At 39.1% G+C, this 26,699-nt stretch overlaps 1 protein-coding gene across 1 annotated transcript in view; it reads right to left on the bottom strand.

Annotated features, from left to right (window-relative positions):
- LOC124552651 (DNA topoisomerase 2-binding protein 1-like) overlaps nucleotides 1-26,699 on the bottom strand; it is a 113,393-nt gene that overhangs the window by 55,938 nt on the left and 30,756 nt on the right. The window contains exon 2 of the mRNA XM_047126978.1: nucleotides 20,980-21,062. Coding sequence (XP_046982934.1) covers nucleotides 20,980-21,062 — 83 coding nt within the window. The remainder of the gene's footprint in view (nucleotides 1-20,979; nucleotides 21,063-26,699) is intronic.

The following is a 26,699-nucleotide window of genomic DNA, read 5'->3' as shown; positions in this document are numbered from 1 at the left end:
CTGAAATAAGAATTGTAGACTGCAAATAAGTGCTGGATTAAGAACAAAGCTTAAATAATTCATCACAGATAACTATAAATGCCCACTGAATGGCAGTGGGCACTGTTTTATTTTTTGACTGGAATTTATGTGACTAATAAGACAAATTCCACTGCATGGAGGCCATGCTTCTATGGTTCTATCTTTCAAACATCAAATGAAAACCAAAGTTACAGATTTGTGATTACCTGACATGATCAGTCGGTGCAGGAGGTAATCTACAAATTTGTACTGTAGTCTTCTTATGAAACCTTTTATTTATTTACCAAAATCATTTTGTTAATATATTATTGGATTAGGAGTTTTGGCAATATAAATTGTGTGGGGACGTAACTTGGTGGAGTTGCCCAGAACAATATCACTGCCTGTAGTAGCACAACTAACCTCTCTGGACCTGCAGTTAGTTGAGTTACCTCAGCACTGTGATACTGTTCCAGGCAACTCCTTGGAGTTACAATACGACTCTGTCACAATAAGAACATACATCTGGAGATGGCAATTTATTTTGTTGAAAGTAGTAACAAAATGATTTTGGCAAACAAATAAAACATTTTCATATGAAGACTACACTACAAAATTACAGATATTGAGCTAAGTTACTAAGGGACACTAAAATCATCCAAAAGAGGAAAGCTGACTGACTTCATGAGATACCTATAGGATTCTGTATAGAGTATGCCAATGAACTTGCTCCTCTTGCTGGAGGTGAAGCATTCCAATTGATTGTAAAAATGCAAACACCACTCATGTTTTCAAGAATGAGCATCATACAGATGCACAAAGCTATAGTTCCACATTGCTGACATCAATCCAAGTACAGTTGGGGGATGTGCTTTATGCTCACTTACTGTTAACTTTCTGGGGACCAGACATCTTCAACAAACTAGCATTGCTGTTCATGATTCATATACAGTATAACCCCACTTCTACATTCTTGGAATTAATATTTTTCTGCTGTTTATGACATTTTTTATCGTTACCGTCAAATTTCCTATGTCCACAATGTTAATTTTCACCTGATTCTGCATCATCATATTTATAATTTTTGTGTGATTTATGCATTACGAAAAAAATGTTTGTGGAGAAAAAAAATGATGCTGGTGAGATGTTGGCCATCCAGTAGTGTTTACAAATGTTACGTGGTTAAATTTCTTAACACCAGTGCAGTCTACTGAGCACATTCGAACCGGTAAACAAGCAAAAGTTGGTACAATTTGTGCTGTATCTCCTGCCGCTGCCAAACTCTACTTAGTGTAGTGGCTGATGGGAGTAACTAAGTTCATTCGAATAAAGATATCATGACAAATCGCAATCATTTCTAAGATGTCTCTACTGTGCATGCGCAGTTTTGTGATCGTTGTCATCATCGTGACACCTTTATTGCACCATATGTAGTGTGTTTAGGCATTTGGCCACTTGTAGCGCTAGTTGACACTATCATTCACTTTGCATTGCTCAAGTGTTTTTAGTTTAAACACAGTGCCAGTTACTTATTTTTAATGCTGAGCAAAACATGTTTTGAGAAATTATTCTCGTTATCAAGTGCAGTATTTACGTATGTATTTTCAGTGATGTTACACGAACAAACAATGTGAATGATAGTTTGTATGTGTGTGGTTCCATATAACTGAGGAGGCACAGTACCTGACAACCTCAAAAAGATGACTACAGATCAAGAGATGCAGAATAAAACATATTCAAACACCACACAAAATACCTATGTACATATTTGCACTTGAAAACAGAAAAAATTCCAAAAATGCATCATGCTAAGCATGCAAAAATACTAACTAGTGCAGTATTTCATTATTTAAATAATGAATGACAGCTGCAGGCTTTCGAAAACATTGATTATGATGTATGAAACTGAGTCAAACGTTACTGCTTCCCAGACAGTTATCAGTCCCGGTTACATCAGTGGTTTTTATTAGGTAGTAAACCTTTATTACATAATAAACACATCCCTGACAAGTCTTTTGATGCCTGTTATGTACATATATCATACATAAAATGCAAAAATGTAAGGTAGTGTCCTATATGTAACTTTTACTGCTAAAGATGTTATTTCCCACATTTTACATTTTCCCACATTTTACATTTTCCCACATTTTACATTTTCCCACATTTTACAGCATTTTTCTGAAGTCCCTTGAAAAGTGTAAAAGTGGGGTTTGACTGTAAATGCACTAGTGGAGAACGACAAAAGTTCCACAATGCTGGTTGTGGATGCAGCTCTGGTACATCAAGAAATTGAAAAGCTAGAAAGTTGTAATAAACAGAGGAATACCTGCTGAGGATCAAGAGTTGGTACAGATATTAGCATTTGCCTGTCAACATTAAGAAATGTGACATACTGTGCATAAGAAAACAGGTGAAAAGACTCATTGTTTGATTACATGTGTGCCAAACAATCACTGTATTCCATTAAAATTATCTTAAATTCCTTGGATTAAGCATACAGAGCAATTTAAAGTGAAGTGATCACATAATGCTAAATGCAGGAAAGACTGGTGCCAGACAAGTACACTCAAAGAATCCCCAATAAGTGTAGTCCATTTACAAAGGAATTGGATGAAAAAACTCTCATTTGACCAATACTGGAATACCACTGTGACTCTATGAAGATACGAGGATGCTAATAACTGGTGTAAGTGAATTCAGGTTAATCATTGGATGTTTTTACCAGCTATCCTATTCCACTATAACAATCATTCAAAGGAATTCTACACTTAATAGTGCAGAAGTACTTTGTTCATGGAATATTATTTCATAGGGACTTTAACCTACCAAGTATAGAATGGGAAGGCTATGGATATACTGCAGGTGGTACAGTGACACAGCCTTGTGAAGTAGTTATGAACACATCCTCTGAAAACTATCTTGAGCGACTAATTTGACAATCTAAACATGAGGAAATACCTTAAACCTCATAGCTATAAACAGGTCTCACTTCATCAGTAATTTCAGTGTGGAGACAGGGATTAGTGATCATACTATAGCCTTGATAGCTACTACAGTCAATAAATCCATTAAGAAGGCTAGGAGAGTTTTTATGCTGGAAAGATCAGAAAGCAGTTGTTAGCATCCTGATTAGACAAAGACATCATCAGTTCTGATATCACGGATGTTGAGAATTCAGGAGGAAGTTCAAACAGACTGTACACAGTCCAGTCACATTAATGTGACCATCTATCAAAAGTGTGAATAACCACCTTTTGCAGCACAGATGTGCAAGAACAGTCAATGCTGTTCTGGAAAGTACCAACAAGGATAGGGAGCCATGCCAAATCCATGCCGTGGACAGCTGCACTAAGTTTATTGGTTGAGTATATACACGGCATGAACAGACCAATCGAAATGGACCCACAGATTCTTGATTGGATTAAAATATGGGGAGTTTGGTGGCCAGGGAAGTACAGTGAAATCCTGATGCTGACTGAACCAAGCATGTACACTGTGAGCTGTCTCTCACGTTGCATTGCCCTGCTGGCAGGTGCCATCATGCTGGAGAAAAAAGAAAAAGCATTTAACGGTAGACATAGTCCCCAAGGATATGTGCACATTTGTGTTAATCCATTGTGATTTCCAGTATGATGACATCACGAAGTAAATGCCACAAAAACATTAATCAGACCACAACCCTCCCTTCTCCAGTCTCCACCCTTCCAATGATAGTTGTGTGGCCATTTCTATGATAGAGTGTGAAATGTGATTCATCTGAACAGGCCACCTGACACCACTCATTGGACATACAGTTGTGGTACTGATGTGTGAATTATAGCCTTTGTCACTGATGCACAGTGGTCAGCATGGTTTAGTAATAATTAAATAAAATAAACAATAATCAAATAAATAATTAATTAATTAAGAGGAAATGTAGTAAATGAACAGTAAAATGAATTTAAATATTTCACTCGCACACACGGATCACTTTCTTAATCTTTTTTACCTTTTTTTGTTGTTGGAAGTGAAGGTTCGTAGACTCTTGGTGTGCTGAAAAATGTTTAATTTGCTTTCCTATGATATCAGGATGTAGTCGAATTAAGTCAGGTGATACTGAGGGAATTAGATTAGAAAATGATACACTTAAAGTAGTAAAGGAGTTTTGCTATTTGGGGAGCAAAATAACTGATGATGGTCGAAGTAGGGCGGACATAAAATGTAGACTGGCAATGGCAAGGAAAGCGTTTCTGAAGAAGAGAAATTTGTTAACATCGAGTATTGATTTAAGTGTCAGGAAGTCGTTTCTCAAAGTATTTGTATGGAGTGTAGCCATGTATGGAAGTGAAACATGGACGATAAATAGTTTAGACAAGAAGAGAATAGAAGCTTTCGAAATGTGGTGCTACAGAAGAATGCTGAAGGTTAGATGGGTAGATCACATAACTAATGAGGAGGTATTGAATAGAATTGGGGAGAAGAGGAGTTTGTGGCACAACTTGACTAGAAGACGGGATCAGTTGGTAGGACATGTTCTGAGGCATCAAGGGATCACCAATTTAGTACTGCAGGGCAGCATGGGGGGTAAAAATCGTAGAGGGAGACCAAGAGATGAGTACACTAAGCAGATTAAGAAGGATGTAGGCTGCGGTAGGTACTGGGAGATGAAGAGGCTTGCACAGGATAGAGTAGCATGGAGAGCTGCATCAAACCAGTCTCAGAACTGAAGACCACAACAACAACAACAACATATCAGGGATACAATTAGCTGTCTCCTCACCTCGCGAAAAAATTCAGAACAGTTTTAATTTAATTTCATGGGTATCGCATTGGCAACATAAGAAAAAATGTAGTAAAGCAATATCTGTAACATTTTATAAATTGGGGATAGATGATCGTTACTATGGAATGAAAGCAGATATACCAAATTAAACAATTATTGTTTCACAAAGTAAGGTTTTTTATACAGACATCTGACATCTCGAGCTCTAATCTCACAGTTTTGGTCATGATAAAGAATTATGCCATCTTTCGGTGAAACACATAGAATTTATAATAATCTTAGCTCGGCTATGGAGCGAAAGAAAAAAGTGTTCATAGTAAAGTCATATCGGTAATTGAAGTTGGCGATAGTAATGGGACAATTAAACAAATTCCTACAGGAATACAATTTCATTCCATTTGAACAAAAATGGAAGAAAATAGGAGTCTGATAGTGTAAGATGCTGTCAGAAAGGTGCGCAGCTAAAGAGAGAGAAAGAAAAGACGAGCACGCATTCTTATATAGGACAAAATACACATGATAATACGACGTCGCTCTCATTATCCTGGGTGTACATATTCGCTGACTTGCAGTGCAGTTAATTGGCACAAAGGTTAAACAAAGGTTAAATTATATCTTTAACTTCTGACATTTCGATAGGAAAGGAAAATAGTATGTTATTACGTCACGGGAAGGGTGCAATATTACACTGTATGCATGAACCAGTCATCTGCTGCGGAAGTCTACATGCAGTAATGTTCAGTGAACTGTCATTAAGGAGGCACTGTTGGTAGCCCATTGGTTCATCTGGGTAGTCAGTTGCTCAACAGTTGCATATCTGTTCACCTGTACACATCTCTGCAACCATCAATCACCTCAGTCCTCTATGACCCACGGTACATCACAGTTGCCTCAGCACCAGTTTTAGATAGCACCATTTTTCCACACTGGTATACTTTAACCAAGGCGGCATCCAAACAGTTTACAAACTTAGCCATTTTGGAAATGCTTCAGCCCTCGGCCAGAAAGGTAATGATAATGTCCATTTGAGTGTCAGATAAATCACTCTGTTTCCACATTATAACAATGACTGCGGTATTTTCCACATCCCGCCATCCGCTGCTAGTGTTGCCATCTCCTCTGTGAGTTGTCACTGCATGTTGATACTGAACATAAGCTGTGATCACATTAATGTGACTGGACTATGTAAATTGTGTTCTGGAGAAGTATCTAACTGGATTGAGGGTGGAAAAGATCCAGTGTGGATTAATGACAAAATTTAAAAAATTCTGAGAAAATAAACATTATTGCACTCTGATGAATTCTGATTGAACTGACAACAAGCAAAAATTAATGGAAATTCGCATTTCTGTGAAAAGATAGTAGTGTGAAGCATACAATAATTTCCACCAACATTAGTGAAAGATATTACCAAGAACACATGAAAATTCTGCTCCTACATGAAATCATTAAGAGAGTCAAAGGTTTGTATTGATAGTCTGGTGTGGCAATAGAAGACAGCAAAAGGAAAGCTCAAGTTTTAAATTCTGTGACTAAAAAATCATTCACACGGGAGAAACATAACACACCGTCATCTGACTGTTGCGCAGACTCCTGTATGGAGGACACAGAACCAAATTTGGTTGTATAGAGAGTACTCTTTGGCATTTATTGGCAAGTGACTCTTGCACACAAGAAGAGTAAGAGAACAGACCTGCAAAATTAAAGACAAATATCCTCAACGTTGGTTTGCTGCAGGATTATTGAGCATATTCTAAATCTGAATGTAATAAATTTCCTTGGGATAGAAAATCTTCTGTCCACAAATCAGCACAGATTTAGAAACCACTATTCATATGAGACTCAGCTTGTTTTTTCCTGCACAATATCCTGCGAACCACGGATGAAGGGTAACAGACAGATTCGATATACTTAGACTTCTGGAAAGTGTTTCACGCAGTGCAACACTGCAGGCTGTTAATGATGGTCCAAGCGCACAGAATAGGTTCTTAGATATGTGAGTATCTCAAAGACTTATTAGGTAATACAACCCAGTACGTTGTCCGTGACACTGAGTGTTCCTCAGAGACATAGGTATCACCAGGAGTGCCCTGGGAAGTGCAGTAGGATTGCTCTTGCTCTCTATATACATAAATGATCTGGTGCAGAGGGTGAGACAGAATCTGTGGCTGTTTGATGACGAAGATGATGCTGTAGTATATGGAAGGTGTTGTTGCTGAGTGACGGTAGTAGGATACAGGATGACTTGGACACAATTTCTATTTCATGATGAATGGCTGCTTGCTCTAAATATGGAAAAATGTTAATTTAATGGAGATGAATAGGAAAAACAAACTCATAATGTTCGAATACAACATTAGTGGCATGCTGCTTGACACTATCATGCCTACTAAATATCTAAGTGTAGGACTGCAAAGTGATATGAAATAGAATGAGTACATAATGTCAGCTGCAGGGAAAGCGAATGGTCAACTTCAGCTTACTGAGAAAATTCTTGGAAACTGTAGCTCATATATAAAGGAGACTGCAAATAAACACTAGTGCTGACCTTTCTTGAGTATTACTTCAGTGTTTGACAGTCACAGACATGCTGTTAAGACCTGTTGCCAAGTGTTCAATTCACAAGTGAGTATTACGGAAATGATCTGTGAAACCATTGGAATCCTTGTAAAGAAGATGATGTTCTTTTTAGGAACATTTTTGAGGAGGTTTAGGGAACTGGTATTTGCAACAGACTGCTGGATGAAACCACTGCCACGTACACGTCTCACATATGGACCACAAAGAAATGAAATGAGAAATTTGGGCTGGTATGTAGGCATACAGACAGTCATTTTTTCTTTGCTCCAATTGGGAATGAGACAGGAAGGGGGATGACTAGTAGTGGTTGAAACTACCCCTCGTCATACACCTTACAGTACCTTGCGAAGTATGTATGTACGTCACTACACGCCAAAAGTTTTCGATCACCCATGACCAAAAACTACATACTTTATTTCAATGTATAAACACACCATACAAACTATATAGGTCAAGAAAACAAGTATTTTCTCTCTCTCTCATTAACCATTAGATCACCAGTTCATTTTTTTGTCACACACTGTCCTAGGTACATTCTAACAGACTGTTATATTTAAACAGCCATAAAAATTACATTCAGTAATTTCAGTGAAATAATTCAGTTTTTATGTAGAAGTTACATTAATACCACACAAAAAAATACATTCAATAAATTTTAAAGTTTATTTTTATGAAAAAGATGCATTTATATGGAAAACTGCACAAAATGAGCATAACATTACATGATAACGCTAATGCAATACAACTCAAACACCCTACATCTAAATTTCATTTTTTGCTGTATTTTTATTGCTTGTTATTCATGTAATAGTAAAAACATAGTAAACTCCCATAAAACATTCAAAAAATAAAAATTACACTAGTAGCTTTTAGGGTTTTAGTTCCCTTCTTGGAAGTTTTCTTTAGACTCACTGCAAATTTTTGTCAAGTATTCAATGCAGATCGGCTTCTTGCAGTAATGGCTAATGTACGGTGTCTTCCTCTTCTTTCTTGGGTCACAGGTGGTGCATGTTTTGCATTCTTCCAATCTGTCTGCAATGACTTCTACTCTTGGTTCCACTACACCCAAAACATGGCAAATGGCTGAATGAAAAATGCTTTTATTTCACATAAATCAGCTTCATACTGAAGATCTGGATCATTCTCAGGCATTTCTTTATTTATTTTTACATTAGTTCATTTCAGTACGATATTCAAACATCGTCAGACATACACAGATTCCTAACAGTAAGAGGATCTGGATTATGATCTACTTGAATTGGTGGTGCACTGTTGGCAAATGAATGGCATTATGCTGCCGGACATGAAATTGCTTGAGAGCAGCCTTTGGCAACCAGTGATATTTGTTCGACCAAATACATTTCTAGCAGAACCTTTAGCTAAAGATTCAGTCTCTACACTTCTATCTTCATCACCTTCATCACCTGTTTCATTCAAGGAATTCACAGGTGGCAAAACAATTCATCTCCACTTTCAAACTGTTCTGATTCTGAATTATGTCCATTTGCAATTTTGTTGTCACCATCTGATAGAGCATAACTTCATAAACTGTCTTCAAACCACTTTAAAATAGTATCCTCACCATCAGGGTCTGTAACATGAAAACTGATTGAAGATCTGGCTCCTGAATCCGTAACACTAAGTCCCACATACAGTCTCAGACACAGACCGCTAGCACGAAAGAAGCAGTGCCAATCCACATCATGCTCAAGTGGCTACTGACAAAGGAAACCACATCAGCTTTGAGACAGAACAACTAGGTAACACCGTGTTAATCTCCTACCCATGCCTGTGTGTTAGCAACAGTCTGTAAGACTGCATCAGGGATGTTAAGGGTTAAATACAATACAATATGGCTTAGATTTTAGCCTGTTCAAAGTGTCCACCATTTGACCTCAGAGCAGCTACACACACTCTCGGCATTCTGTAGGTAACATTTTGGAGTTGTTGTTTTTTTTTTTTGCATGTGTAAATTATGCCATTGATCTTCAACATTTGATGATCTCAGTTTTCTGACATCCCTGTCAAGTTCATCCCATAAGAGTTCAATAGGGATTTAATTCAGGTGACTAACTTGGCCAAACCATTATTCTTCATTCACCCACATTTCTTTTCTCTACTGACATGTCCTCTGCACAATTTATATTCAGGTTTGAGATCACTGTCCTGCTACAGAACAAATCCATGACCAATAAGCCTCCTACCAGATGTAACTGCAGTGTTGAACAGTATCCTGTGATATTCTTCCTTCTTTAATGTTCCATTAATTCTCACTAGTTTACGAACTTTATCACCCACAAAACATCCCCACACCATGACCAAACTTCCACTGTGCTTCTCTGTTGGCATCAAACACTATCTCTTCATATGTTCTCCATAAAGTTGCCAAACATTTGACGATCGTTTCTAAATACTTCAAACATAGATTTGTCTGTAAATAACACTTTGGACCATTGCTACACACTTCAGTTTTTATGTTTCTGTGTCAATTGCAATTTTTTCACTTTATTTTGTTTATGTTACAGAGGTTTCTTGGTTGCTATGCAACTCTTTAAACCTTATTCACAAACGGGGTATTGCACTGTTGAGACAAAGCTTGGAGCTGCTTGCATATTATTTACTTCCTCTTGAATTTCAGTACAAATCCTCTGATGAAGTGATCTTCCCTGTATGATGTTACTCAGGGTCTTCCAGACTGTGAAATACTTGCACTGGCACCAGTTTGCTAGAACCACTACAACATATACACCATTACAGATGGGGCTAAGCCAATTTTGTTCCTGTTTTCTTATTAGAATAGCCCTTCTGATACTGAGCTACAATTACAGCATGTTTTTCAATTAGAGTCTCCTGCTTCTGTCCCAATAGGAGGTAATATGGTATGCACTGGATCAGGTATACAAACACACTGCTAGATGCACACAATATACAAAAAGATGCTGAAGTTGAGTGACTGCAGGATGATACAAGATGACTTTCACAAAATTTCTAGTTGGTGTGATGAATAGCAGCTAGGTCTAAATGTAGAAAAATGTAAGGTAATTCACGTGAGTATGAAAAACAAACCCATAATATTCAGATGCAGCATTAATAGTGTCCTGCTTGACACAGTCATGTCATTTAAACAGAAGGGTATAATGTTTCGAAGTAATATGAAATGGAACGAGGATTGTGGTAGGGAAAGCGAATGTTCAACTGCGGTTTATTGGGAAAATTTTAGGAAAGTGTGGTTCATCTGTAAAGGAGACTTGCATATAGGACACTACTAGAGTACCGTTCGAGCGTTTGGGATCTGTACCAAGTAGGATTACAAGAAGACATTGAAGCAATTCAGATGCGGGCTGGTAGGTTTGAAAAACACGCAAGTGTTACGGAGATGCCTCGGGAACTCAAATGGGGTCCCTGGAAGAAAGGCGACGCTCTTTTTGAGGAACACTGTGGAGAAAACTGACATTTGAAGCTGACTGCCAAACGGTTATGCTACCTCCAACATACATTGTGCATAAGGATCACAAACATAAGATATGAGAAATTAGGGCTCTTATGGGAGCATATAGACAGTCATTTTTTCCCTCTTTTTTTATTTGCAGGTGGAACAGGGAAGAGAATGACTAGTAGTGGAATGGGGTACCCTCTACCATGAACTGTACAGTGGACTGCTGAGTAGTGATGTAGATGAAGAAGTAGATGTATTACAAACTAATGCGAACTGATTGATTCACAGACAGTTCAAGGAATAAGGCCTATTTGAATGTAACCATCTTAGGTAAATTCATGTCAGTATTTTTGTGGATAATTATCAATGCCCATCTGTGCGAACAACCAGTCAAATACACAAAAGCAGCAGTTAATCCTTACATGTTTATACTTCTTTTATTATCAGAACAGGGATATGATAACATATTAAAAAAAAAAAAAATATCCCCGTTTCAATCACAAATCTATAGTTGTGGTACGTCATTGAAAACTTTTGACTGGTATGTATGTACATAAGTGGTCTGTTCAAAAAATTTTGGAATATTGTGTCAATGATGTGTTGGAGTGAAATGCGATTGGCATCCATGCACATGTCTGTGTTTAATGTGTAACTATCAGGAGTTTCATTGTTGTATGTCGGTAAGTTATTGTTCAGTGCTGTATTGAGTAGAACATTGTGTTGCACAGTCTGCAAATTTCGAGATGGCAGAGATAGAGCAACAATGTGTCTGAGTTACATTTTGCATGAAACTCAAGAAAAACCTTTTCTGAGACATACCAAATGATGCAGGAAGCCTATGGTGATGAGTGCTTAAGCCATACTCAGTATTATGAGTCGTTCACATGGTTTAAAAATGTCTGGACAGAAGTTAAAGATCACCCTTATTCAGGATGCCCTTTGACTCCTACCGAAGATGCTCATGTCAGAAACATCAATGAAACTGTGTGTGCCAATCGAAGACTGACTGACTGACTGACTGACTGACTGAGAGATCACAGAAGAATGTAATGTTTTGGCTGCATCTTGCCATGACATCCTGACACAGTATCCTGGAATGCATTGTGTTGCGACCAAGTTTGTTCCACAGTTCATGGGTCAATACTATAAAGACCTTTGCCTTGCTATCTGTGAAGAGTTTTTGGATCGCAGAAATGAGAATGAGGTGCTCCTATAGAGAATCATAACTGGCGATGAGATGTGGGGCTATGGTTATGATGTTGAGACTAAGGTTCGGTCTTCATAATGGGTCAGGAAAGGTTATCCAAAACTAATGGGCCAGGAAAGGTTCTCCAAAATCAAAAAAAGCCTGTAAGGTCAGGTCAAATGTTAAAGCCATGTTGTTAATTTTCTTTGACTTTGACAGATTAGTTCTTCATGAATTCATGCCACAGGGACAAACCATTAATTGATGGTACTATTGGGGTGTATTGTGATGCCTGTCAGAAAATGTGAGAAGGAAACAGCCTGAAATGAGGAGAGGCAATTCATGGCTCTTGCATCAAGATAATGCACCCGCACTTTCATCCCAGTTGATGCGTGACTATTGCATAAAAAACGAAATCACTGTGCTGCCCCATCCTCTGTACTCTCCAGACCTGGCCCCTGCCAAAGTTGAAAATCCCACTGAAAGGACGAAGAATTGCAATGACAGACAAGATAAAAGAAAGTCTGCAGATGGCACTTCGCGCAATCCAGCAAGAGGCATACCAAGACTGCTTCTGGAAGTGGAAAAGGCATTAGGAGCAGTGTATCAGTTGTGGAGGAGAATATTTTGAAGGAGGCCATGCACAATAAGTAAAAGCACAGAAAAATTTAGCAGGCAAAGTTTCGGAATTTTCTGAACAGACCTCCTATGTGTGTTTGTACATGTGGGTGTAGATGAAGACGTGGCTGTAGATGTACAATGATGGAATGATAGGGGAAACAGAACAGATTGAAAGAAGAGCAGTGTATTGCTTTGTGAGTTCATTTAATATGCATGAAAGTGTCACAGAGTTGCTCAACCAACTCCATAGTAATGCGCACACAGGAAGATACATGGTGGAGTAACACACAATGGCAAGAGGTAGTGTACCAAAGAGTGGTATCGTTCTGCCATGTCTGATTGCAACATGCACTTCTGAGTACACTTAGAACATTTAGCATTCATTTTCATGTTAGTTTAGACACGGAGAAGCTACTGGGCCACTACAGTGTTAATTATGGATGGTACAAAGGAAACGTGATGTGTCTTACATTGAGAGGTGACAGTAATAGTTTTCTGAGTATATAATTTAATTAGGGAGAGTTAGAAGTGGAAACTGTGGCACATTGTAGCACCTACCTCAGTATTTCCAATTACCAGACTATAAAATGGCTCAAGAGCATGGCGATGAGTGAAGACACAGCACACTAGCAATACCAAAAAGTATATTCTGGGTCTCCCTCTGTGCTAAAGGCATCGCGCACCTGCCTTTCTACTTGCACATTGCAGTAGTGGCAAATGCTACAAGAGAGATATTATGCAACACAGTGTGGCTTACAGTTAAAATTCAGAGAGCAACCAACATACAGGGTGTTTAAAAAAGAATATACGCGTTACACAGTATTATGTTGTCGAAACTATTGATCGCTGTGCCATGGCTCTGTTATTCAAGGAACAGATACAGTGTCTATTTTTATAAACATTGCCACTAAGTGTTGGTTCTCTTCTGTTTGCTTGGTTACAGTCACATGTTGCAAAATGGCTACTCCGCAGCAGAAATCACTTTGTGCTCACGAGTTTGTGAACAGTAATTCAGTGAGTACAGTGGAAAGATATTACAGTTTGAGGTATACAACTGCTCCTCTGAATGAAAGGAACTTTCAAGTACGGTATTGACAGTCTGTAGACAGAGGATATGTATGCAAAGGAAAGAGTCTTGGCCATCCTCATATTTCTGATGAAAATGTTGCACGAATTCAAACCACTTTCCAACATAATCCTACAAAATCAACTCTTCATGCGAGTCAGAAGTTGCAAATGCCAATAAAAACAATTTGGTGTATTTTGAGACATCAGTTGGGTGTGAAGCTGTAAAAGTTACAGTTGTTACTGGCTCTACATCGTGACCACAAATGCAAAAGTGTGACATTTTCTGAAGAGCTCCAGAACACAATTGACAAAGAAAACATTTACACAATGCATTGCATTTAGTGATGAAGTGAATTTTCACCTTAGTGGGAAAGTAAACAAACACAGCATTTGAATTTGGGGCGTACAGAAACCACATGCACACACTGAACGTGTAACAGGATTCACTCAAAGTCAACATGTTTTTTGCAGTGCCCCACTCATGTGATTACGGCCCTTTTTTTTTTGGTGCTGGAAACACTGTTAACAGTCATCAGTATCTTGCTATGTTACAAAACTCATTGTTTCTGATGCTGAATGTGGACAACTTCATTTTTCAACGAGACACGGGCACCCCTTCACTGGAGTCACCAAGTGTATAAATATCTGAATGAAACTCAACCGAGCTGTTGGATCGGCTGTCAAATAGCCGAAGACTTAGCACTTCTCAGCTGGCCTCCACAGTCACCAGATTTAACACCTTGTGACTTCTTCCTGTTGGGTTTCATTAAGGATGAAATTTGTGTACCAACACTAACACAGAACCTAGAAGAGTTGAAGAACCAGATCCTTACTGCCATAACATCAGTGACAATGGACAATCTCACCAGAGTACAGGAGGAATTCAAGTCGCAATGTGATATTGTTTGTGTCATTGGTGGAGGACGTATTGAACATCTGTAATCTAAACATGAGAGATTGGTAAATACGTGTCCCAAGTTTCATAGTTCTACGTCTTACAATTTCACAAATGTGAGTGTGCAAAGTACCTATATTCTTTTTGAAATACACTGTACTACATCTTGTGAAAGGACAATGGAGGTAAAATTAGAGAGGCTTGGCAACAATCTCTCTTCCCATGCAATATTTGTAACTGACAGGAAAGGCGAAAAGTAACATCAGAACCAAAACTAATCCCCAATACATACCGTATGGTGTGTAATGATAATGATCAGTGGCTCACACATGTTATGTACTACACTTCCTGGTACACTCTCATAAATGTATTACTTGATACACTGACATATGTCATAAATAATAAAAATTTGGCACTTGGTTCTGTGAAAATAAATTGTAGAATATTATTATTTTACTATATACAAATATAAAAAATCGTAATAAGAAATTATTTCAAAATAAAAATCAAACCACTAAAAGTTGTGTTAAACACATTTTGCTTGAATTTTGAGAGGAAAATTCTGAAACTTGATGATGATGATGATGATGATGATGATGATAATAATAATAATAATAATAACAATAATCTTGACAGTTTTTGGATTACAACCTGAAAAGCAACTTTAATGAAAATTTTAGAAAATATTGACACAATTTCTAGCTTTCAATGTAAAGATTAATAATAAAGATAAATATCTTAGCATTACGAGTCGAGCATCACTGGTCATTTTAGTCTAACTTTTTGGCACGAGTCATCAGTGTTCTGTAAAGTGGTATGGCATCTTCACACTGTTCTGGCCTGTTCTGATCTGTAATGTATTCAAGCGCTTTACTACTCAGTCTTGGAAACTGTTATGGAAAGAATAAATTACATAATTGTAGAAAATCAATAAGGCTCTGCAATATTTTATTTCTAAGATTTATACATGGAAAACCAAAACCAAAAATGTGGATTTGTCCTAGCAAAGCTGGAACATACCTTGAATCTGAATCAATTTACAGAAACTCCAAGAAAACAACAGAAAGCAAATAAGCTAAATAACTTATTTCATTTCAAATATTGCTTTTTAATCATGTGCATTAATTTGCTCCATCTTTCTATTCTGTCACATGTACATCTGCATAAAGCTTGCCACCAAAGCCTGCCTGACAAACAGAAAATCATGTTTTAAATACGGTTGACAGAAGGATGAGATTAGAGATGGTGTGTGGATGTAGAAATACAAGTGTAAGTTAATTATTATCTGCAATTTACTTATATTTTTGTTTATTTTGGTTGTACTGTCATTTTACATTGATGACGCATGCTTTGGTTATTTGTTGTTATGTTGTTGTTGTTGTTGTCGTCTTCAGTCCCGAGACTGGTTTGATGCAGCTCTCCATGCTACTCTATCCTGTGCAAGCTTCTTCATCTCCCAGTACCTACTGCAACCTACATCCTTCTGAATTTGCTTAGTGTATTCATCTCTTGGTCTCCCTCTACGATTTTTACCCTCCACACTGCCCTCCAATACTAAATTGGTGATCCCTTGATGCCTCAACACATGTCCTACCAACCGATCCCTTCTTCTAGTCAAGATGTGCCACACACTTCTCTTCTCCCCAATCCTATTCAATACTTCCTCATTAGTTATGTGATTTACCCATCTAATCTTCAGCATTCTTCTGTAGCACCACATTTCAAAAGCTTCTATTCTCTTCTTGTCCAAACTATTTATTGTCCATGTTTCACTTCCATACATGGCTACACTCCATACAAATACTTTCAGAAACGACTTGCTGACACTTAAATCTATACTCGATGTTAACAAATTTCTCTTCTTCAGAAACGCTTTCCTTGCCATTGCCAGTCTACATGTTATATCCTCTCTACTTCGACCATCATCAGTTATTTTGATCCCCAAATAGCAAAATTCCTTTACTACTTTAAGTGTCTCATTTCCTAATCTAATTCCCTCAGCATCACCCGACTTAATTCGACTACATTCCATTATCCTCATTTTGCTTTTGTTGATGCTCATCTTATACCCTCCTTTCAAGACACTATCCATTCCATTCAACTGCTCTTCCAAGTTCTTTGCTGTCTCTGACAGAATTACAATGTCATCGGTGAACCTCAAAGTTTTTATTTCTTCTCCATGGATTTTAATACCTATTCCGAATTTTTCTTTTGTTTCCTTCACTGCTTGCTCAATATACAGATTGAATAACATAGGGGAGAGACTACAACCCTGTCTCACTCCCTTCCCAACCATTGCTTCCCTTTCATGTCCTTCGGCTCTTATAACTGCCATCTGGTTTCTGTACAAATTGTAAATAGCCTTTCGCTCCCTGTATTTTACCCTTGCCACCTTCAGAATTTGAAAGAGTGTATTCCAGTCAACATTGTCAAAAGCTTTCTCCAAGTCTCAAATGCTAGAAATGTAGGTTTGCCTTTTCTTAATCTAGCTTCTAAGATAAGTCATGGGGTTAGTATTGCCTCACGTGTTCCTACATTTCTACGGAATCCAAACTGATCTTCCCCGAGGTCGGCTTCTACCAGTTTTTCCATTCGTCTGTAAAGAATACGCGTTAGTATTTTGCAGCCGTGACTTATTAAACTGATAGTTCAGTAATTTTCACATTTGTCAACACCTGCTTTCTTTGGGATTGGAATTATTATATTCTTCTTGAAGACTGAGGGTATTTCGCCTGTTTCATACATCTTGCTCACCAGATGGTAGAGTTTCGTCAGGACTGGCTCTCCCAAGGCTACCAGTAGTTCTAATGGAATGTTGTCTACTCCCGGGGCCTTGTTTCAACTCAGGTCTTTCAGTGCTCTGTCAAAATCTTCACACAGTATTATATCTCCCATTTCATCTTCATCTACATCCTCTTCCATTTCCATAATATTGTCCTCAAGTACATCGCCCTTGTATAGACCCTCTATATACTCCTTCCACCTTTCTGCTTTCCCTTCTTTGCTTAGATCAGGGTTTGCATCTGAGCTTTTGATATTCATACAAGTGGTTCTCTTTTCTCCAAAGGTCTCTTTAATTTTCCTGTAGGCTGTATCTATCTTACCCCTAGTGAGATAAGCCTCTACATCCTTACATTTGTCCTGCAGCCATGCCTGCTTAGCCATTTTGCACTTCCTCTCGATCTCATTTTTGAGACGTTTCTATTCCTTTTTGCCTGCTTCATTTACTGCATTTTTATATTTTCTCCTTTCATCAATTAAATTCAGTATTTCTTCTGTCACCCAAGGATGTCTACTAGCCCTCGTCTTTTTACCTACTTGATCCTCTGCTGCCTTCACTACTTCATCCCTCAAAGCTACCCATTCATCTTCTACTGTATTTCTTTCCCCCATTGCTGCCAATTGTTCCCTTATGCTCTCCCTGAAACTCTGTACAATCTCTGGTTCTTTCAGTTTATCCAGGTCCCATCTCCTTAAATTCCCACCTTTTTGCAGTTTCTTCAATTTTAATCTACAGGTCATAACCAAAAGATTGTGGTCAGAATCCACATCTGCCCCTGGAAATGTCTTACAATTTAAAACCTGGTTCCTAAATCTCTGTCTTACCATTATATAATATATCTGAAACCTGTCAGTATCTCCAGGCTTCTTCCATGTATACAGCCTTCTTTCATGATTCTTGAACCAAGTGTTAGCTATGATTAAGTTATGCTCTGTGCAAAATTCTACCAGGCGGCTTCCTCTTTCATTTCTTACCCCCAATCCATATTCACCTACTATGTTTCCTACTGCCGTGATTATTAAATTTTCGTCTCCCTTCACCATCTGAATAATTTCTTTTATTTCATCATACATTTCTTCAATTTCTTCGTCATCTGCAGAGCTAGTTGGCATATAAACTTGTACTACTGTAGTAGGCGTGGGCTTCGTGTCTATTTTGGCCACAACAATGCGTTCACTATGCTGTTTGTAGTAGCTTACCCACATTCCTATTTTCCTATTCATTATTAAATCTACTCCTGCATTACCCCTATTTGATTTTGTATTTATAATCCTGTATTCACCTGACCAAAAGTCTTGTTCCTCCGGCCACCGAACTTCACTAATTCCCACTATATCTAACTTCAACCTATCTATTTCCATTTTCAAATTTTCTAACCTACCTGTCCGATTAAGGTATCTGACATTCCACGCTCCGATCCGTAGAACGCCAGTTTTCTTTCTCCTGATAACGACATCCTCTTGAGTAGTTCCCGCCCGGAGATCCGAATGGGGGTCTATTTTATCTCCGGAATATTTTACCCAAGAGGACGCCATCATCTTTTAACCATACAGTAAAGCTGCATGCCCTCGGGAAAAATTACGGCCGTAGTTTCCCCTTGCTTTCAGCTGTTTGCAGTACCAGCACAGCAAGGCCGTTTTGGTTAGTGTTACAAGGCCAGATCAGTCAATCATCTAGACTGTTGCCCTTGCAACTACTGAAAAGGCTGCTGCCCCTCTTCAGGAACCACACGTTTGTCTGGCCTCTCAACAGATACCCCTCCGTTGTGGTTGCATCTTGCTGAAAAGGCTGCTGCCCCTCTTCAGGAACCACACGTTTGTCTGGCCTCTCAACAGATACCCCTCCGTTGTGGTTGCACCTACGATACGGCTATCTGTATCGCTGAGGCACGCAAGCCTCCCCACCAACGGCAAGGTCCATGGTTCATGGGGGGGGTTTGTTGTTATATCTTTGCAATTTTCAAGCTGCTTGATTAGTTTCGTTATCACTACTGTGCTGTTAATCATGGTTGCTCCACTGTCTACATGCACCAAAGAAGAGCAACATTCAGTGATCCATTTTTTTGTGGTCAGAAGGTGTATCAGGGGCAGAAATTCATCAAAGACTTTCAGTATAGTATGGCAACAATGTTTTCTCACAGTGGAGTGTCTACGAGTGGACTGAAAAATTCCGAAATGGTTGCACAAGTGTTACGCATGATGAAGGTGCCGGACGACCGTTTACCACCACAAATGAAGAAATCATTGAAAGTTCACATGAAATGATTCTCTTGGACAGATGCTTAACTATTGACGAAGTGGCACACTGTCTGCAAATTAGTCACAGTTCTGCCTACGTAATCATCCACAACAGACTTGGGTTTCATAAGTTTGTGCAAGATGGGTCCCAAAACAACTCACACAGTTGCATAAACAAACACATTTGGACATTTGCAAAAACATTTGGATTGCTATGGTAACAAAAGCGATAATTTCTTGGACAGAATCATTATTGGTGACGATAATTTCTTGGACAGAATCATTACTGGTGACGAAACATGGATTCATCATTACGAGTCAGAGAGTAAACGGCAGAGTATGGAATTGAAACATCCAAATTCACCGTGCACGAAAAAGTTCAAGACCCAACCATCCGCAGGAAAACTGATGCTTCCAGTTTTTTGGGAAGCACAAGGTCCAGTACTGGAACATTATGGGGAAAGGGGCTAACAATAAACAGCGTACATTACTGTGAGATGCTAACTGCCAGGATAAAGCCTGCAATTCGAAGCAAACACCGAGAAATGCTGTCACAAGACAGTGTGTTGTTGCACAACAAGGCCTGTCCACATACTGTTGCCCACACTGCTGAAACACTCCAGAAATTCAAATTTGAAGTACTGGGTCATCCTCCATATAGTCCCGCTCTTACCCCTTCTGACTATTACTTGTTTTGTCCACTCAAACAGGCATTAAGGGGATGTTGATTTTCCTCAGATGAAGCAATGAAAGAAGCGGTGCATTCCTGGCTTGCAGCTCATCCAAGAACCTTCTTTTATGAGGGCATTAGAAAGCTTGTACAATAATGGACCAAGTGCATTGAAACGTAAGGAGACTATGTCAAAAAATGATGTTCTTGTAGGTTTCCTATTTGATTACAATAAAATTTTATAACCACTTTGCAGATAATAATTTACTTCCCTCATATATGTAGATATTGACAATTACTCATGATTAATTCTGCAAATGTCTGAATTACAATTTGAAGCAATGCACACACATAATTATACATGTCGTTAAGATACAACAAATCATAAACTCATGTACATACACATACACATGAATCAACACATGTACAGTGAATGGTTTTCATTATTTTTGAAAAAGGCAAAATAAGACTCATTTATAGCTGCCACAGTAAAATGATGCTACGTCATGCGTTACCTTATATGAAAATGGCATAAACAGAACAACCAAATTTAAATAAATCAATTCATGAAACAGAAAGTGACAAGTCTGAATTCCTGAAAGAACACAGTTACATTGAAAATTTAGTAGCTTCAATTAGTAAATGATTTTCCTTAACTGGCCGAAACAAACACTCCTGTTCATTTCCACAGTAAGTCTCTCACAAGAAATGTGCAAGAATATTTTGATTTTTTTAAACTTACCTTGCACCCATCTAAAAAAGGTCCAGCCTCCTTTGCATCTGCCAGTGTCAATTTATTGACAATTTCCATATATTTTGGAGGGGCTGAAACAGAAATGTTTAATATAATTTTTAAATTTTTGTATTCCTTAATAATTCACACACACACACACACACACACACACACACACACACACACACACAAACATTGGGGGTGAAAATTACAAGCTTAGCAGTTAAGCTATGGTAACCAAAATCAAGCTGTTGGTGCATCATATGGGTTGTAGGACAAAGGTCCCTTCAGAGGTAGTCCAGGTTCAAATAAGTCTGGCCGACTGATGGGTCGGATGTCGGAGAGTGGTCAAAATTTACACATGATCAGCAGAGATAATCCTCATCTGAGATTAAACATAACTTTCAATTGTTGTCTGTACTAAATAAAATTTATGTATTAATTCTGTAAAACCACTGTGCATATAACACTAAATTTCATGGCAGCTTCTTTCCTTATAAAATGATACCCATGTTTATGTATTTCCACAGCTTCTCTATATAGCATTGGATAACAAAAAAGAAGAAGCCATGATGCATAGTGGTACTTGGACATGAGCTCTACAGAACTCATAGATAAGTTTTTCTTGGACAGGTGACAATCAATAGTTAACCTTTATCCCTGACAAGGATTGTCTCTGCCTAGCACATGTAAACTTCAAGCAAGTGCCTTTTCCTCAGTATTTATGTCATTCTCCAAAATCCAACCTGTCAGTCGGCCAGACTCAACAGACACAGGAGCACCTATGAAGATGTCTAGTGCAGTTTTGGATGAAATGTTGGGAACAGAGAAGTTTTAAGGAACACTGCCACACAGTGTGGAAGGATCACCAGCAGCTAAGACACCCGGCCATGAAAGCCATCATTGTATAGCAAAACTGAAGTTTCATCTATGAATGCTTAACTCCTCAATCCACACAGTGTCTTTTCTCATGTCACTTTTACTGAAGATACAGCTCCTTTGTGGGATATAGATAATGGAACAAGTAACGGCAGCTCATCGTGCAGTTGATGTATAGAATTGTTGATAGATGCAAAAACCAGATTGAACACAACAAGTCACTGGATGATGTCCTCGTCTAGAGATAACTAGTGGTTTGAAATACAGATAGCACAGAAACTGAAGAAGCCATACAATTCAAGCACATTATGCTCAGTGAGGTGTTCCACAAATGAGTGATGAACTCTAGTCTCAGTCACAGACTGGATGTTTCCATTCACTGGTGGTATGATACAACCGACTTCATGTGTGGCCGTTAGAGGTCAGAAGTGGAGCTATACGAGTTTAATATAGAGGGGTCCATACACAAAAGATCAAGGTGCTGCTGTTACATCGGTTTTAGACTGGCTTCCTTCCTTCCCACTGTAGTTTTTCTGGTATGTTGAGTCAGAGAATGATGGTGCTGTGGTCGCTTCATACTGTTAATTTGCTCTCTCTTACTGAAGTGAGCTGGAGTTAGGCTAGCCATGACTTAGTATGGAAGTTATGTGCATGATCATGCTGTTGTAAAGTACAAGGGGCATTCAATAAGTAATGCAACACGTTTTTTTTTTTTTTTCTCGGCCAATTTCAGTTGGAAAAATGCAGAATTTGTTGTGGGACATCGTGGAACATTCCCACTTCAGCCCCGATACTTTGACAAAGTTCTGATATGTGGTGACATTATACATATCCTTCAAAATGGCATCTATAATAGAGGTGTATTCCCAGCAGAGAGCCATCAGTGAGTTTCTTTTTATGGAAAACCAGAGCATCGCAGATATTCACAGGTGTATGCAGCATGTGTACAGAGATCTGACAGTGAATAAAAGCATGGTTAGTCATTGGGCGAGGTGTCTGTCATCACAGCAACAAGGTTGTGTAAACTCGTCCGATCACCCACATGCCGGCCAGCTGCACACAGCCGTGACTGTTGCAACGTTGGAACAAGCAGACACTCTCATTTGAGAAGATCAAAGGATTGAAATCAAACACCTCGCTGCTCAACTGGATGTCTGTGTTGGTAGTGCTGAGAGACTTGTCCACGAGCTGGGGTAATCAAAGGTGTGGGCCGTCTGGATTCCTAGCCGCCTAACGTAAGACCATCAAGAACAGTGAAGGACCATCTGTGTGGTATTGTTTGGGTATTACGAGACTAATTGTGACAATTTTCTGCTGAGCATCATCACAGGTGATGAAACATAGGTTCATTATGTTGAACTAGAAATGAAACAGCAATCCACAGAGCTGCGCCACACAACCTCCCCTCTGAAGAAAAAGATTAAAGCTGTACCCTCAGCTGGTAAAGTCATGGTGATGGTCTTCTGGGACTCTGAAGGGGTAGCTGTGATTGATGTCCTCCCTCAAAGTGCAATAATCAACTTTCAAATGTATTGTACTACCCTCGTGAAATTGAAGAAATGATTTCAGCATGTTCGTCACCACAAAAATGCAAACAAATTTCTGCTTCTCTGTGATGAAGTCAGACCTTACAGTAGTCTGCTCACCAAAGATGAGCTCACGAAACTTCATTGGACTGTTCTTCATCACCCATCCTACAGCCTGGATCTCGTGCCTTCAGACATCCATCTGTGTGGCCTAAAGGAGGATGCACTCCGTGGGAAGCACGTGGATAATGGGGAGGTGCTGGCTCCAACATCTATCAGTAGAGTGATATTGTGCAGGTGTACAGGCCCTTCCAGTTAGATGGTGTAAGACTGTCGCATTGGACAGAGGTTTTGTTAAAAAATAGAGTTTTGTAGCCAAAAGAGTGGGGAATAATATGATATATTGGATCCTGAATAAAATCAACCTGCTTTCAGAAAAAAAGGGTTGCATTATTTATGAATGCCCCCTGTGGCACCGACAGAGTGAAGTGACTGATTGTTTGGATCAGGTGACCTCTATCAAAGCTGTGTTTTGTGAGACTGTTGAGAGTGAAAAACTAAAATTAAGTGATGCAGTGAATACAATTGCAAATGTACTGCATTAGAAGAATTATAGTGCCTGGAAAAAGTCTGATGCTACAGTCCATGCTCCAGATGAAGAATATACAAAATTCGTCCAATACAAACAAAATGCTTGTGTTCTTGTGAAAAAATGAAAACTGGACACAAAGCAACACTACCGTGATGTCCTTACGGCAAAAATGCACACTGCTTGTCTATTCTTTTGGTCACATCAACCTGCATTTGTGGGATAATAGCAAGTTCTGTAGCTTATCATTCATTTATGTAACTTTTATGATGACAACTGTAAACTTATTTTAATAATTAATCACCATTGAGAGAGCACACTTCGTCCTTGTGTACTGTTTTATTGTACTGTCATCACAGATTCATTAGACATTCTCTGAACATAGATTAATTACTACAATAAATTTACAGCACTCTTCAAAAAGTATATACATACTGTTATGGCAGGGAATAGTAAGGGGTTGAAAATGACAAAATTTGATTAAAACTCGTTCACCTTAATACAAGCAAAGTGTGGTCATGTCAGAGGCAGAGACAGAACCAGGAAGCAAGTGGTATGTCGCAAGTGGGTCAGACCTCACCACCTTATAACACTGTGCCAAGAGAGAGAGGACAATATCAGCATAAAAAAGCATGGGACAGAAAAATCAACAGAAATGTGACACATGTACTTGTTACCTCATAAGAGATGTTGAAAGAAACTACGCATTTCACAAGAACCAGTATCAGAGAACCTAAACAGCAGTTAAGAGACTGTTAAGTGAATATAGCACAATAAGGAGGACACACGTGGTCATTACGAACTGAGCATCACATCATAGACTCATATTAGGTGCCTTTAAATACTCGAGCTCTCCAGCTCTCAAGGAGGTACTCGTTGGGATTGATGGTATTCACAATAATAGCACTCGATTCCACAATTATGACACTGTAGCAAATCTGTCCTAGTTACTCCAGTACAGTCTACGAACCAGCCGAAGATGAACCTGAGATGACGGTCTTGGACTGACGAACCTTTGTACTGTTCGCTGCCTACCACTGGCGATGGAGAAGTTGACTGTCTTCCAACAACAGCACATAGCAGAGTGCTGACAGAACTAAGCTTCAGCATGGAAACCGGCAGCAGGGCCTTGTGGGGTCCACATTCCTGTTTGACACTAGGCCCCTCTATGTCCTGAAACCTACCCAGCTGGTAGGAAGGAGATCGACCAACCACATGACTTCCAACACCACATCATGGATTGCCATTAAAGGTCAATGTAGAATTAACAGTGGGATCGAGGACACTCCAGCAGCTAGTATAAGACCATTCTCGGTGGACCACAGCCGCACTAGGAAGACACCGCAGTGTGAGGTCACTCATTCTAAGCCTAGGCCTGCAGAAAAGTAGCTGACTTGGTAGTTGTCAGTGGGAATCCAACATGCAGCTGAATGAGGCATTGGCTACAAGGCTGGTGTCAGACAAGATGACAGCAAATATGATTAATAAATAATTGAACTCTGACAATGTTTGACTAACTTCAAAGACACATCAGAGAACCCAACTGCTATTCCGACTTCATGCAGAGGAGTCTCTGCACGGTCCCTCTGTAATACACATATACGTACATACATACACATCTAAAAACACAGATGATGTGACTTACCAAATGAAAGTGCTGGCAGGTCGAGAGACACACAAACAAACACAAACATACACATGAAATTCAAGCTTTCGCAACAAACTGTTGCCTCATCAGGAAAGAGGGAAGGAGAGGGAAAGACGAAAGGATGTGGGTTTTAAGGGAGAAAGGTAAGTCTTTCCGCTCCCGGGATTGGAATGACTCCTTACCCTCTCCCTTAAAACCCACATCCTTTCGTCTTTCCCTCTCCTTCCCTCTTTCCTGATGAGGCAACAGTTTGTTGCGAAAGCTTGAATTTCATGTGTATGTTTGTGTTTGTTTATGTGTCTATCGACCTGCCAGCACTTTCGTTCGGTAAGTCACATCATCTGTGTTTTTAGATATATTTTTCCCACGTGGAATGTTTCCCTCTATTATATACATACATACATACACACTTATAGATAAACATATCCATACTTATGTATAACAATACAAGGAAAAGATTACTACTCACAGTAAAAGCAACACACAGAGTTGCAGACAGGCACAACAAAAAGACACTTACATATAACTTTCAGCCAAAGTCTTCTGCAGTAAAGGAAAAACACACACACTCTCTCTCTCTCTCTCTCTCTCTCTCTCTCTCTCTCTCTCTCTCACTCACACTCACACTCACACTCACACTCACACACACACACACACACACACACACACACTCTCTGCAACTGCCATGTAGCAGGGGATCAAGAGAAACTGGATGGGGCACATGAGGGGAAGGGACAGCAGGGTATGAGAGGAGGAGAGGAGTGCTGTCTGGTGGAGTGTGCAGGGACTAGACTGCCACGAGGCACAGTGTCGGTAGGTTGTGGGACAAGGAAATGGGGAAAAAAGGAGCAAAAGAGCAAAAAAGGAGAGGGGCGGGAAAAGATGGACAGGTGTGTTGGCAGAAAGCAACACACAAAAAGGGTGGGAAACAAGAATAGGGATGATGTGATATGACAGAAGGAATAGGAACTGTTGGGTGGAGAGTGTGGGGACAGTATGTTACTGTAGATCAATGCTGGCATAATTTCAGGAGCAGAGAATGTGTTGTAAGGGCAACTCCCATTTGTGCAGTTCATAAAGCTGGTAG

Source organism: Schistocerca americana, chromosome 10, assembly GCF_021461395.2.
Source record: "Schistocerca americana isolate TAMUIC-IGC-003095 chromosome 10, iqSchAmer2.1, whole genome shotgun sequence".
Lineage (NCBI taxonomy): Eukaryota > Metazoa > Arthropoda > Insecta > Orthoptera > Acrididae > Schistocerca > Schistocerca americana.
This window is presented reverse-complemented; position numbering and strand designations above follow the sequence as displayed.